This window comes from Syngnathus typhle, linkage group LG12 (genome assembly GCF_033458585.1).
Source record: "Syngnathus typhle isolate RoL2023-S1 ecotype Sweden linkage group LG12, RoL_Styp_1.0, whole genome shotgun sequence".
Lineage (NCBI taxonomy): Eukaryota > Metazoa > Chordata > Actinopteri > Syngnathiformes > Syngnathidae > Syngnathus > Syngnathus typhle.
The window spans coordinates 11,619,974-11,635,580 of NC_083749.1; the positions used below are offsets into that span (position 1 = coordinate 11,619,974).

Genomic DNA, 15,607 nt, shown 5'->3' on the forward strand with positions numbered 1-15,607 from the left:
GCCGCTCCACCTCCTGTCTGTACGCAATCTCATCACCGTCCTGGATCAGTCCGATGAGAGTGGTGTCTGCATACTTCAGGAGCTTCACAGGAGAGTCACCTGAGGAGAAATCATTGGTGTAGAGAAAGAAGAGCAGTGGGGAGAGGACGCACCCCTGAGGGGCTCCAGTATTGGTGGTCCGGGTGTCAGATGTGATGCCCCCCAGCCTCACACGCTGTCTCCTGTTGGTCAGGAAGCTGGTGATCCACTGACAGGTGGAGGCAGGCACCGCAAGCTGGATGAGTTTCTGTTGGAGGATGTCAGGAGCGATGGTGTTGAACGCCGATCCTGGCGTACGTTCCTGGGGTGTCCAGGTGGTGCAGGATGTAGTGCAGTCCCATGTTGACCGCATCATCCACTGACCTGTTTGCCCGGTAGGCAAACTGGAGGGGGTCAAGCAGGGGGCCCGTGACCTCCTTCGGGTGGTTCAGCACTAACCTCTCGAAAGATTTCATGACCACAGATGTCAGTGCGACAGGTCTATAGTCATTCAAACCTGTGATGGCGGCCTTCTTGGCCACTGATGGTGGAGCTCTTGAAGCACGAGGGCACTTCACACAGCTCCAGAGAACGGTTGAAGATCCGTGCAAAGGTTGGCGCCAGCTGCTCAGCGCAGACTTCCAAGCAGGAAGGTGACACGCCGTCTGGGCTCGGTGCCTTCTTGGTCTTTTGTCTCCGGAACATCTGGCGCACTTCCTCCTCGCGGACCTGGAGTGCGGGCGCGGCCCCTGCAAGAGAGAGTGGGTGACAGCGATGATAGAGATGTGGACAGAGCAGTTGTGGGGAGAGGTGAATATGTAGATTGTGCTGCAGGAAGTCCCGTTGTGTGGGAGGACCGATCAAACCTGCAGTAGAACCTATTTAGCTGATTAGCAAGCCTTGGGCTCTCCACAGGACGGGGGGGGGGGTTCGTTTCTTGTAGCCCGTGATGCTCTGCAGACCTTTCCACACTGTTGAGGGATCAGGATTGACAGAGAGGTGTCTCTTCAGGTTCTCCCCGTAACACATCCTGGCTTTCCTGACCTCTCAGTTCAGTGTGTTTCTGGTCTGCCTGAACAGGTCGCGGTCGCCGCTCCTGTAGGCCTCCTCCTTGACTTTGCGCAGCCTCCTGAGGTTCGGTGTAAACCAAGGTTTGTCGTTGTTGTACGTGCAGAAGGTCTTAGTCTGCACACACAGATCCTCACAAAAACTGATGTATGATGTGACAGTGTCAGTGAGTTCATGCAAGTTTGAAGTTGCAGCTTCGAAAGCTCCCCAATCGGTGCAGTCAAAGCAGGCTTGGAGGTCCTGCCTTGACTCCACTGTCCACTTCCTCACAGTCCTCACCACAGGCTTAGAAGTTTTTAATTTCTGCCTGTAGGCCGGGATCAGATGAACTAGACAGTGGTCCGAGAGTCCTAAAGCTGCACGAGCCGCAGAGTGGTATGCATCCTTGATCACGGTGTAGCAGTGGTCCAGAGTCTGTGCCCCTCTGATGGGACACGTTACGTGCTGTCTGTATCTGGGGAGTTCGTGTGCGAGGTTCGCCCTGTTAAGATCACCCAGAACAATGATTAGTGAGTTTGGTAGAAGTTTCTCCATGTCTGTTACCTGGTCAGCCAGCATCTGCGTGGCTTCACTCGCACGTGCGTGTGGTCGGATGTAAACAGCCGCCATGACGATCGAGGAGAACTCCCGTGGTAAATAGTACGGCCGGCAGTTTATGAAAAGTGTTTCTAGGAGAGGGCTGCAAAACTCTTAAAACACCGTGACATCAGTACACCAACGTTCATTAATGTAGAAGCAGAGACCACCTCCCTTTGATTTTCCGGAGAGCTCCGCGCTGCGATCTGCTCGCGTTAGCCTGAACCCGGCTAGCTCCACGGCGTGGTGGGGGGTTCGTTCGCTGAGCCACGTTTCCACAAAGCACAGCGCGGCGGATCTACTGAAGTCCGTGTTCCTTGAAGTGAGGAGCAGCAGTTCGTCCATCTTGTTCGCCAGGGAGCGGACATTCGCCAGATGAATTGACGGTAGGGCAGAACGGAACCCTCTCTGCCTCAGCCTTACGAGTGCTCCGGCTCGTTTTCCGCACCGTCGTCGTCGCGCTAGCTTGTACAGCACCGCCGCTCCGGCTAGAACAGGGGTGGGCAAACTTTTTGACTCGCGGGCCAAACTGGGTTCCAAATTTGGACCGCAGGGCCAAACCAGGAGCAGATGGACGTAGTGTTTGTGTGAAGTAATATAAGCGACCTGTAAAGGTCATTGCATAAAAGATTTTGGCCTTTAGTAGTAAAGCATGGATATTCCGAACAAGTTTTTTGAAAACAAATGCATTTAACTGCATTAAAAAAAAAACTAAAAAACTGCTATCAGTGATTCTCATAAAATACGACACTGTTATTATGAATAACAGTTTCCATCACTTCAGTGCCTGCAGGTCAGATTAATGAAAGATGTTTATCTTATGAGATCACATCAAACGGCAAACATTCTGACCAAATATATCATCTTGAAGAATCGGTGAAAGCATACCGTTTTTTTCCGTGTATAGTGCGCAAAATTTAACTAATTTATTGTCCTAAAATCTGGGGTGCGTATTATACATGGGTACAAAAAAAAAAATTTTAATTTTATTTTTTTTAATTTTTTTTTATTTTATTTTTTTTAAAGAAAGTCATGGTACAACAAAACCAACAACAGGACTGACCGACAAAGTCGTGGAACAAAAAGACAGGGTGACATTACCAAAGACAGGAACAGAATGACAGTAACACATGCAATGATCCAACGGTGAGCGAGGGGCAGACAGGACTTAAATACAAAACACGTTACATCGATTGAGGTGACACAGGAAGAGAGGGGCGACGCGAACAGAAACTATGGCAACCTAGACACATAGCAAAACTGGGGACGAGACATGACAAATCTCCCCCGAAATAAAACTCACCTTTCTTCTTGTTTGTTGTCAATCGCGCATCGCATTCAGCCATCCTGCCCAACACACTTAGTCAAAAAAATCCATAATTGACGACACATCGTTTGATGCGATGGTGCAATCCTTGATGGTGTGTTATTGTCAAATATTGTTTGTTTTTAATCTCCATTGCGGACCGGACGTCATACGGAGGCCGCCATTACAGATGCGCAGAACGTATGCGCAAGACACGTCAGCTATATTAAGAGCAAGATATGTTTTCTTCCTATTAGTTTCAATTCACAGTTTAATTAGCAGTTTCAATCAGCAAATAACAAAATGCGTATTACAGGTAATATTTTATTTCACAACACTTTGCCTTGTTCCTTTCGTCTCTGCTGTTCACTTCAAACACGCTCCATACGACCGCAATGCTCTTGTATCAGACGCTCGCTCGATCACCTGCTAGTTTGCTGTCTGTCACAATGTACCCTACACAAATCCGAAACATTTGTTGCGGCTCCGAGTCACGACGAGGGGCAAGTTTTGGTTTCCAAGGGTGTTTTTATTCCTCTTCAACGTCTCTCCCATACAGATCCGCCTTTTTCACGTCCGCAGCCCATGCGCGCACGGAGCGCGGTGGTGCGTTTAGGGGCAGTCGGAGAAATCAACGCCAACAAAAAAAATTACATCCAGCCTAGTTAAGACCATACCAAAGACTATAAAAATGGGACCCATTGCCTCCCTGCGTGTGTGACGATCATTGGGACTTAAAAAATAAATAAAAAATAAAATAAAAATTAAAAAAAAAATTAAAAAAATTTCATAAAAATTGGGTGCGTATTATACATGGGTACAAGCTTTTTTCCAGCATCAGCATGCCATTCTTAGGGTGCGTACTATACATGGGGGCGCACTATACACGGAAAAAAACGGTACATCCAAATAAAGTAATCAAAGCGGCATAACGGTGAGGGGTATCTGAAAATTAGAGCAGTTTTAACTCACAAACACCTGGTAACAGAAGTGAGGAAACGGGAAACACTTCCTTAAAGTAAGCCTTGAGAACTTTACAGGTTAAGATTAGTCGCAAACAGGTGGTGCATCAATGTTCTTGAGCATCCTGCATTGTTTGAAAATGAGAATGGTCGCTAGTTTCAATCCCTGCTATGTGTACAAATCATATTCAAAATGCATTTTTTTTTTACAACAAACTTGAGAGCCTCCCCTTCATTTTCAGTGGGAACAGTGTTGTTGGTCTCCCTTTTTTGCTAGTGCGTCATAGTCTGGAGTAAAATTTGTTGTGGCAATTCTTGGGAGAGATCCGAGGTGTTGGTCCGTTTACCTCGATCTGTGACGGGTTGATGTTGATGTGGCTGAACGTTGCGTACGTCGAGCCAAATTGGCCACTCTTTTTTAAACACTCGGCACTGTGTCCACCTTGCTTTTCCTTGGGCGACTCATTTTAATAGAAGGATTCCAGGGGAAGGTTTGTGGGTGGCTTTAGCGTAAAGCTGTATCTGAAAGCTCAGCGCACGAATTACGAGAATACTGTCGTCACAGCCCACGCTCTAAATTCGGGACTGATACAAATAGAGCGCGAGTGCGCCATGTCCGTACTACTGAGTACGTACACGCACTTGTGAGTGTGTACCGAGCTTTCTGACACGGCTTCCGGTAGTAAATGCGCAGGCGAGCGGTTCCCCATCTACTGGGGAAACACAGTCATTGCAGGCAAGATGACCAAAAAAAAATGTTTAACAATACAATTTATTCAGGGTTGGCGGGCCGTAGTTTGCCCACCGCTGGGCAGAATCTCCGACAAACAGTCTGAATCGGAGAGAACAGGAGAGAAAATACCAGAAGAAGACTGTCCGATGTTTAACAGCGCTTCTCTGGTAAAAGTGATCCGGGATGGACAGCAGTGATCGGAACCGACTAATGACTGATTTAACACATTGGTGCTGCTTATTTATGATTCCGTTGGATATTGATCCATAAACGTACTCGAAAAGATTAACGGAACAGCCTATTTTGAAATGAAATAGCCTCGCGGGTACAACAGCAGTGATGCCCCCTGACCACGGTTGCCGTAATGCTGGGGAGCGATGGAACCTTGTAATTTACTAGTCGTACTAAAACGTACTGAAACATTTTGACAGAGCGCTGTGTAAAACCAGTATGGATCAACAAATTCATTAATTGATCCATATATAAGGCGCTCTGCATTATAAGGCGCACTGTGCGTTTTTGAGTAAATTTTAAGTTTTTAAGTGCGCTTAATAGTGCGGAAAATACAGTATATGTTTTCCCTGACTTTCTAAAATGTATATTTCTATATTTTGAAGGAACTTCTATATTTCAAAACACATATATAATTCTAACAGTTACAACTAGTATATATGTTTTAACTGTGTTTTTCCTGACTTTCTAAAATTGTAAAGCCTCTTTGTGTCTGTAAATTATTTGGTTTTATTACTATAAAAAATATTATTTTAATTGATTTTAAATAGTCTCACTCCACCGTGACCATACCTTTCAGAGCTCCTCCACTCCTAAGCACCTTCCACGTGCGTCAGGTCAGCTGACCAGTCACTGAATCTATCTCGTATCTCTTATGTATACCATTTACAGAGTGCCCCTAGTGTTCACACTGAGACACCACATAACTGAAATAACTTGTTACATGATTTTCTGTTTAATTTTTTCCTGTAAGGTGTTCACAGAATCAAAATTTCATGTTGGCAAAAGGTACAGTAAGTTTGTATAACCACTTTTTCAGTGTACCAAAGCATTCTTGTCAAGCAAATTTTCATTTCATTTGCAGAAGTACTTCATCGTTATGCACAGTGTGTTTTATCCAGATGAACGAATAAATGCCAGGTAAGAATTATTTTACCCAAAACTTGGACACAATAAATTCTAAACGTAACTTGAAAGTTGCTATGATTCGAATGGTATGCTTTACTCCTCCCGTTCCCCTTTTGGTCCCTAACCAAAGCCATGCCCCATAAATGGCTGTGGTGTTTATTTTTATTATTATTATTATTTTTTAAATGTTATAATTCCCCCCACCCCCTACACTCCTCCCAGTTGTCTTGGGATTGGTGCACAGACCTCCATCAACTAATTGGATACTCCTGTTCTAAAGTTATGCCATGTGTAAATACTAGCACAGATGATCTAATGCAATTTGGCTTAATTTGATCCTGGCACAGACAGGCCTACTCTGAGTTCTGCGGCAATGTACATAGACCCACTTGCTTACTTTATCTGATGCTGTCAAAGTGCAGTGACAATGCTCTGATCACGCATGGATTACTGCGTCCTTATCCACAAAGAGGTGTCTCAATGCATGATATGAGTGCGGCACATTTAAAAGGAATGAGATGAGCTGCAATGATTGATGGTGAATGAAGTCACACCCACAACTGCGCACACGGCTTTTTTAAAAATATGGTAGCTTGCGTTGGTCTTGAAAATAGGGCCCTAAATGATACTGGTTTAATGTATTTGGGTGGAATATACACTCAATCAATATAATTATTTAAAAAAATTTCAATTTTCAGATTTGTAACAATTTTTACTCACCCTAGTTTCATAATATACACGAAAAAACTAAAAACGCGGTGTCTGCGTGTGGCAGACTGAGTGTGTGAGTAATATGTCTGCACGGCAATATTCTAATTATTGCTTTGGTCACACCTTCTGCCACAACAGTCTGTGATAGGCTCTCCTTGCCGTATGTGACAAGTTTTAAAATCATTTAGGTCATTCAGACAGTTTTAACAAACTGTATGGCAAAATAAATTCTTTTTTGGGGCAAACTCCCCTATTAGGGAATGCACCAACCACCACCCCCATCGTCTACACATGTAATTAATAGGGGTGTAAATCGCGGGTTTTGTCACGATACGATATAATATCGATACAAAGAACTATGATACGATATTTGCCGATATCCTAAAGCCTGCTGCGATTCATTCACGATATATCGCGATATAGTGCTCTACGATCGATCTTTTTTTTTTTAATAAAAAATATAGAACAATAACCTGATTTATAACAATTCATACGCAAAATCAACAAGGTACTGCAAACTCTTTATTTAGGAAATTACAAGAGTATTGTGCTTATTTTAACACTGAACTTTGATGTCGTGTTTTTTCTTTAAATGTGCGGCGAGATTTGTGCTCCCTGAATATTTGATCACTGCATGGCAGGATTTACAAACTGCACGTGTCTTGTCCGTTGAGCCATCTTTTCTTTGGAATCCAAAGTGCTTCCAAACGAATGACTTGAAGCCTAAAGGGGAGCAAATTTCCTCGTCTTTTTGGACACTAGCCATAGCACCAGCCCAGGAGCCGCGTACTAGTTGTCGACTCCCCTTTCACGTGCGTGCTCTGCTCACAACCCAACACGCGCAGTGCGCTCCCGGAAAGAGGAAGCAAGCAACAATGAACTGGATTTCAAAATAAAGTCGCGTCTAATGTCCGAGGTCAAACACGGCGATATAAATCGATGTTTACGTTTAGCATCGATGCCAATAAATCGTAGAGCATTATATCGATTAATCGATGTGCATCGATGTATCGTTACACCCCTAGTAATTAAGTATTATTACAAAGAACAATACCAATACTTGAGCTCTATGTATGTTAATTGGGGCTTTGTGATGCTACTTGCTAGGTACGATATAAAAGGTTGTGAAGTGAGTCGCTGGACAGATCCGTCACCAGATGGATGCCAGATTATTGTGGTCCTCAAAGACCTCAACTTTGAAGGACAGTACATTACTCTTGGTAGGGGAAAGTGTTGTGTATAATTTTTTTACTATCTATATGTTTGGATTGGATCGGATGTGAATAATATGCAATGGAGTAAAATAATATGTGTGAATGTGTGCACTCAGACGAACAGCGTTCCTGGCTCCTGCGGCAAATGGAGATAGACACAGACTTTCTCCGAAGCCTCAACGTATTGGATTACAGTCTTCTGCTTGCCCATCAGCCTTTGCAACAAGATGAACGTCACCGTGCTATCTCTTTTGCTTCATTAATCATGAGAACTAAGCGGTTAGTAACTTTTTTCACAATTGTCATGTTAGGTTCAAACGAAATTGCACTGATGGAGTGTATCTAAAAACAAAACAGACCACGTCTCGGTTTGCTTCAGTTAGTGCGATTGCTTCATGGAGCAGTGTTAGTGACAGCTAAAAGTAAAGTGGAAAGGTGTCTGAATCACATCTTAGGATCTGTATCTCTCCATCTGTGTGTGCTTGCATCAACGCGTAGCTTAAAAAAGGGAATACCGTTTTTTTCCGTGTATAGTGCGCAAAATTTAACTAATTTATTGTCCTAAAATCTGGGGTGCGTATTATACATGGGTACAAAAAAAAAAAAAAAAATTTTTTTTTTTTTTTTTTTTTTTTAAAGAAAGTCATGGTACAACAAAACCAACAACAGGACTGACCGACAAAGTCGTGGAACAAAAAGACAGGGTGACATTACCAAAGACAGGAACAGAATGACAGTAACACATGCAATGATCCAACGGTGAGCGAGGGGCAGACAGGACTTAAATACAAAACACGTTACATCGATTGAGGTGACACAGGAAGAGAGGGGCGACGCGAACAGAAACTATGGCAACCTAGACACATAGCAAAACTGGGAACGAGACATGACAAATCTCCCCCGAAATAAAACTCACCTTTCTTCTTGTTTGTTGTCAATCGCGCATCGCATTCAGCCATCCTGCCCAACACACTTAGTCAAAAAAATCCATAATTGACGACACATCGTTTGATGCGATGGTGCAATCCTTGATGGTGTGTTATTGTCAAATATTGTTTGTTTTTAATCTCCATTGCGGACCGGACGTCATACGGAGGCCGCCATTACAGATGCGCAGAACGTATGCGCAAGACACGTCAGCTATATTAAGAGCAAGATATGTTTTCTTCCTATTACCGTTTTTTTCCGTGTATAGTGCGCAAAATTTAACTAATTTATTGTCCTAAAATCTGGGGTGCGCATTATACATGGGTACAAAAAAAAAAAAAAATTTTTTTTTTTTAATTTTCTTTTTTTTTTTTTTTAAGTCCCAATGATCGTCACACACGCAGGGAGGCAATGGGTCCCATTTTTATAGTCTTTGGTATGGTCTTAACTAGGCTGGATGTAATTTTTTTTGTTGGCGTTGATTTCTCCGACTGCCCATAAACGCACCACCGCGCTTCTTGCGCGCACGGGACAGCAAACGAGCAGGTGATCGAGCAAGCGTCTGATACGAGAGCATTGCGGTCGCATGGAGCGTGTTTGAAGTGAACAGCAGAGAAGAAAGGCAAAGTGTTGTGAAATAAAATGCACAGAACGGATGCGCAAGACACGTCAGCTATATAAAGAGCGAGAGTTGTTTTCTTCCTATTAGTTTCAATTCACAGTTTAATTAGCAGTTTCAATCAGCAAATAACAAAATGCGTATTACAGGTAATATTTTATTTCACAACACTTTGCCTTGTTCCTTTGGTCTCTGCTGTTCATCCTAAAACACAAAGGCGCTCTTTAAGCAATGCGACAGTGAGCGCCCGGCGCGCTGCGGTTGCGCGACCGCACCAAATTAAGCTCCCTGCGCAGTGCGCACTGAGGTCCACTTAAATTTTAGAAAGTACATCAGGACTTTAAAAATATCTTCTAAATTTCAGCGACGGCTCTGTCACAATAATCGACCAGCCCGGTGCAGTTGGGCGGTCGGCGGCGCGCTACGGTTGAGCGTTCTCTCGCGCGCTCTCTCTCTCGCTCTCGCACACACGCAAACCGGATATCATACGGAGGCCGCCATTACAGATGCGCAGAACGGATGAGCAAGACACGTCAGCTATATAAAGAGCGAGAGTTCAGTTCTCTACCTAAATCCGTATTACAGGTAATATTTTATTTCACAACACTTTGCCTTGTTCCTTTCTTCTCTGCTGTTCACTTCAAACACGCTCCATGCGCACGGAGCGCGGTGGTGCGTTTACGGGCAGTCGGAGAAATCAACGCCAACAAAAAAAATTACATCTAGCCTAGTTAAGACCATACCAAAGACTATAAAAATGGGACCCATTGCCTCCCTGCGTGTGTGACAATCATTGGGACTTTTTAAAAATTCATAAAAATTGGGTGCGTATTATACATGGGTACAAGCTTTTTTCCAGCATCAGCATGCCATTTTTAGGGGTGCGTACTATACATGGGGGCGCACTATACACGGAAAAAAACGGTAGTTTCAATTCACAGTTTAATTAGCAGTTTCAATCAGCAAATAACAAAATGCGTATTACAGGTAATATTTTATTTCACAACACTTTGCCTTGTTCCTTTCGTCTCTGCTGTTCACTTCAAACACGCTCCATACGACCGCAATGCTCTTGTATCAGACGCTCGCTCGATCACCTGCTAGTTTGCTGTCTGTCACAATGTACCCTACACAAATCCGAAACATTTGTTGCGGCTCCGAGTCACGACGAGGGGCAAGTTTTGGTTTCCAAGGGTGTTTTTATTCCTCTTCAACGTCTCTCCCATACAGATCCGCCTTTTTCACGTCCGCAGCCCATGCGCGCACGGAGCGCGATGGTGCGTTTAGGGGCAGTCGGAGAAATCAACGCCAACAAAAAAAATTACATCCAGCCTAGTTAAGACCATACCAAAGACTATAAAAATGGGACCCATTGCCTCCCTGCGTGTGTGACGATCATTGGGACTTAAAAGAAAAAAAAAAAATCAAAAACATTTTTGAAAAAAATTCATAAAAATTGGGTGCGTATTATACATGGGTACAAGCTTTTTTCCAGCATCAGCATGCCATTCTTAGGGTGCGTACTATACATGGGGGCGCACTATACACGGAAAAAAACGGTAATAATATCTAAAGCCCTTTTTGATACCTTGCCTAACAACACATAAGCATATAGTCAAGAAGATAGCCTTAATGTTTTAAAAGTTGATTCGTCACACAATAACCCACAAATGTACATTATTGCAACTTCACGTGTGTGTTTTTTTACTGTAGTACAAAAATGCAAATAAAAGCACAGCCTAAATTAGCAATTATATTCAGACTCTAAGATGGTACCTGAAACACATCTTTCATCATAAAATCATAAAATCCAACCATCGATTTCACACAAATGTGATTGCTCATTGCTTGACTGATTTTGTGTGTGTGTGCGTGTGTGTGTGCGCGCGCACGCACGTGCTTGCGTGTGCATGTGCTTGCGTGTGCATGTGCTTGCGTGTGCATGTGCTTGCGTGTGCATGTGTGTGTCAATTGCTGTAGATCCGTGAATCCAAGCACCAGCCCCATCTATAGTATCCCTTCTGTTACCGGGGCAGTCCCAGAGGATCACGCCACCTTCATTTCATCACAAATTGATAGTGACTATTTGAAGCAAGCAAGAGACGGCCAAAGTGGAGAAACACATCACATTGCTGGCAATGAAACAGAAGAGCTGCCAGACTTTGAAGTCCAAAACAGACGTTTACTGCTCAATTTAAAGAATGCTCTGCATGTCATTGATGGACCTGATCAACGCTACTTCATTGGCATCATTGATATTTTTACAGTTTACAGTTTAAAGAAAAGATTGGAATATTGGTGGAAGAGACTGAGGCATCCCGGACGGACATTCTCCACAGTAAGTCCGCAGATGTACTGCACTCGGCTGTGTCAGTGGGTGCTAGAGCATAGCAAATAGATATATACTAATTTGTGAAGAGTTAAAGCAACTTACTGTCTCACAGTTCTGAGACTGAGGGGTTGAATCTCACCTTCTGCTTCCCAAACGAAGTCTATCTTCTCCACACGCTTGAGTTTTCTCCATTGTTCTCTAGTTTCCTCACATATTGAAATTAAATTAAATGAATTATTATATTGCCAAAACATGCATCTAGGTTTAACTGAATATTCTAAATTGGCCTTAAGTGTATATGTGTGTGAGTGTGAATAAAAAGTAAATAGATTTGGACTAAATGATTTCAAATAAAATATAGAAAGCTAAAGAAAAGCCTAGTGTAATGAAGGAACATGATCATTACCCAGCCAAATAAAGATGTAGACTTTGTTGTAAATATTTTGGTAGACCACGTTTGATTTTGCCACACATACATGCTTGCAGCATTTTAAAGCCATGCAAACTGCAGAGTAGGGCTGCACAATTTATTGAAAAAATAATGATAAAGTAATCCCTCGTTTATCGCGGATAATTGGTTTCAAAAACCACCCCCGATGAGTAAAATCCGCAAAGTACGGTCACTCTTTCACTTTTTTTTTTATCTGTAGATTTTTTGTGTGTCAATAAATGTATATGAAACAATTTTATTATTAAAACATTAAATAATTGTTTCAAACATGTAAATAATACATTAATAGTATAAATAACACACATACATATTTTTGATAAATACTGAAAATATAAATATTATACGTGTGTGCGTGGAACATGTTAAGAAGTACTGGGCAGGCTAACGTGTTAGCGGAAAGATGCTAATTCGCGATCGTGCTAACACGCGAAAACGGACTTCTAAAGGAACGAACATTTGGAGCAATACTACATTGTCCTAAAGGTTAGACACATGTGATCGTTCATTTCTCTTGTTAGGAGACCCACTTACATCGTCAATGACTCCTGTACCACTGTAACCGACATACGTACACGAACGTAAAACAGGAAGTGGTATCGCCTGAAAACGGCCTTCAAAATAAATCACTCTAACTCAAATCAAAGCACGGGTGAATAACATAAATAACATGGAGAATTCTTAACAAATACTTTAAACAACTGCTTTAGAACAACTTTTATTATTACCGTGATTTTCCATGCATAATGCTCAAAATTTAATTAATTTATTGTCCTAAAATCTGGGGTGCGCATTTTGCATGAGTACAACAATTTTTGAAGAAAATCTCCCTCGAAATAAAACTTGAAATCACCTTTCTTCTTGTTTGTTGTCAATCGCGCATCGCATTCAGCCATCCTGCCCAACACACTTAGTCAGTAAAATTCATAATTGACGACACATCGTTTGATGTGATGGTGCAATCCTTGGTGGTGTGTTGTTGTCAAATATTGTTTGTTTTTTAATCTCCATCGCAGACCGGATATCATACGGAGGCCGCCATGACAGTATGCGCACAGCGGATGCGCAAGACACGTCAGCTATATAAAGAGCGAGAGTTCAGTTCTCTACCTATTAGTTTAAATTCCCAGTTTAATTAGCAGTTTCAATCAGCAAATAACAAAATGCGTATTACAGGTAATATTTTATTTCACAACATTTTGCCTTGTTCCTTTCTTCTCTGCTGTTCACTTAAAACACGCTCCATACGAACACAATGCTCTCGTATCAGACGCTTGCTCGATCACCTGCTCGTTTGCTGTCACAAGTTTGAAGCGGGGACATTAAAGGTCCTGAAGCGTCGCCGGACTCGCCTGCTATTCCTCCCCCGGTTGGGAAGCGTCGGAAGCGGTGTACAAGGAGGCTGAAGAGGGGCGAGCGCGGGGGCGTCCGGGCCAGGCTGGCGGCCAACCCAGCTCGCCCGGCCGTGCCTTTCATTCTTCTGGCGAATGTTCGGTCGCTGGACATCAACATGGTTTACATTCGCCTGCTGAGATCTACGAACCGGACAGTGCGTAACTGCTGTGTACTCGTGTTCACTGGGACTTGGTTGACCGTCATCATTCCGGACTCTGCTGTGCATCTGGAGCGGCTAGCGTGCTATCGGGCGGACCGGGCCATTGTACGAGGGAAAAAGTCGCGAGGAGGTGGGATGTGCGTCTACATCCGTGACGGATGGTGCCGGGACCCTGTGGTGGTATGCGAGCACTGCTTGCCACTGGCGGAGTTTGTGATCGCCAGGCTGTTAGGGTCCTGAACTCTCTCCCCCCTTCTGCGTGGCGTTCTGTACTTTTGCGCTTTGTTCTGACTGTCTGCTGTGCACTCTTGCTCCGTTTTGCTCCTCTTATTTACTGTGTTATTTGTTTATTTATTATTTATTCATCACGCTTATTGTTCATTGTTTGTGCCTTCATGTTTTTATTTTGCGTTGTTTACTTGTATGTTTATCGTGTACTGTGTCTCGTCACCGTGGGATAGGGGAAATGTAATTTCGATTTCTTTGTGTGTCTTGGCATGAAGAGATTGACAATAAAGCAGACTTTGACTTTGATTTCTTCGCTATCGCGTTTGCTAGTGCATGCGCAGTGATACTGACCGGCAGAATAACATCCGGTTGTTCCCGAAGATGATCTTTTTTGTGAAATAATTTTACGTTTACGGACTTCAAAATTTAGGTGCGTATTATACATGGGTACAGGCTTTTTTCCAGCATCGACATGCCATTTTTAGGGTGCGTATTATGCACAGGGGCGTATTTTACATGGAAAATTACGGTATACATTTTTTATAACAAGGTACAAGTGTACATACTATAAATATGTTTTTAGAACTCTATGATTATAAAAAAAATTCTATAACAAGGTACAACACTAAATATGTTTTTAGAACTCTTATAACATTTTTTTTTTATAAAAAGGTAGGTACAAGTGTACGCACTGCAATTGTGTGGGCACTCCTTACCTTCTGCTGGCGTGTGGGCCACAATTCCTCAATTTAAGAGTTTTACTTTGACTTTTAAAAAAATATATATTTTGAAAAACGATCTGCGATGTAGGCGGCTCGGTGGGGCACTAGGTAGCACGTGTTAGGAGGGTGCGGGTTCGATTCCACCTCCGGCCCTCCCTGTGTGGAGTTTGCATGTTCTCCCCGGGCCCGTGTGGGTTTTCTCCGGGCACTCCGGTTTCCTCCTACATCCCCAAAAAAACATGCTTGGTAGGCCGAATGAAGACTCCAAATTGTCCCTAGGTGTGAGTGCGAGTGCAAATGGTTGTTTGTCTCTGTGTGCCCTGCGATCGGCTGGCAACCGGTTCAGAGTATCCCCCGCCTACTGCCCGATGACGGCTGTTTTTTTTTTGGGGGGGGGGGTCGTGGTCGATTCATACTGCGGAGCGACTTATATGTGAATTTTTTCACAAATTTTCGTATCGCAACTATTTATGTATGCAACTTGTAGAATATAATATAATAGATCTTTATTGTCATTGTCACACATGTACAACAAAATTTAAAAAGTGCCAACTGATCAGTGCATAAAATAAAAAATAAATAGAATAAAAAGATAAAAAAATACAAGCGAAAAACCCACAGAAGAACATACACAGACATTGTTAGGATGGTGCTCACTCTAACTTATTTTGCAAGAACCACACAAGAGTCAAGAAAGTCATTTTAAACACCTGCAGGCGGAGAGTCCATTCATAGCTGTGCTTACAGAGATGGTCGAACGGAGGTCTGCTTCAGGCCTTTTCAGGTGCATATTTATTGAGAGAAACAGAGTGGGGTTGAAAGTGGGAGTGTGGGAACACAGAGGATAGGGTGACGCCGCTCCCCTGCTGATCAAAGCATAGCAGGGGGCCTTTTACGACTTTCTGTAAACAAAGCAACTTTGATTGCTTCCTCTGCGTCTAGTCAATCAGTTGAAAATATCTTAGCACTTTGGTCAACTACTTTTGTCTAGACAGGACAAGCTAGTTAAATTATTACAGGTTACATTCCAACATAATCATACGATAAA

General features: G+C 43.0%; 1 protein-coding gene across 8 annotated transcripts in view; it reads left to right on the forward strand.

Moving 5' to 3' along the window:
- The window catches only part of pip5kl1 (phosphatidylinositol-4-phosphate 5-kinase-like 1), a 61,542-nt gene that overhangs the window by 36,464 nt on the left and 9,471 nt on the right, over positions 1–15,607 (forward strand). For 6 of the 8 annotated variants that reach the window (XM_061294060.1, XM_061294057.1, XM_061294054.1 and 3 more), the window contains 5 exons: positions 5,649–5,683; positions 5,760–5,815; positions 7,622–7,734; positions 7,845–8,007; positions 11,255–11,612. In XM_061294060.1, the coding sequence (XP_061150044.1) occupies positions 5,649–5,683; positions 5,760–5,815; positions 7,622–7,734; positions 7,845–8,007; positions 11,255–11,612 (725 nt within the window). Of the gene's footprint in view, positions 1–5,648; positions 5,684–5,759; positions 5,816–7,621; positions 7,735–7,844; positions 8,008–11,254; positions 12,046–15,607 lie in introns of those variants that run through there. The other 2 variants (XM_061294061.1, XM_061294058.1) reach the window with 2 other exon arrangements.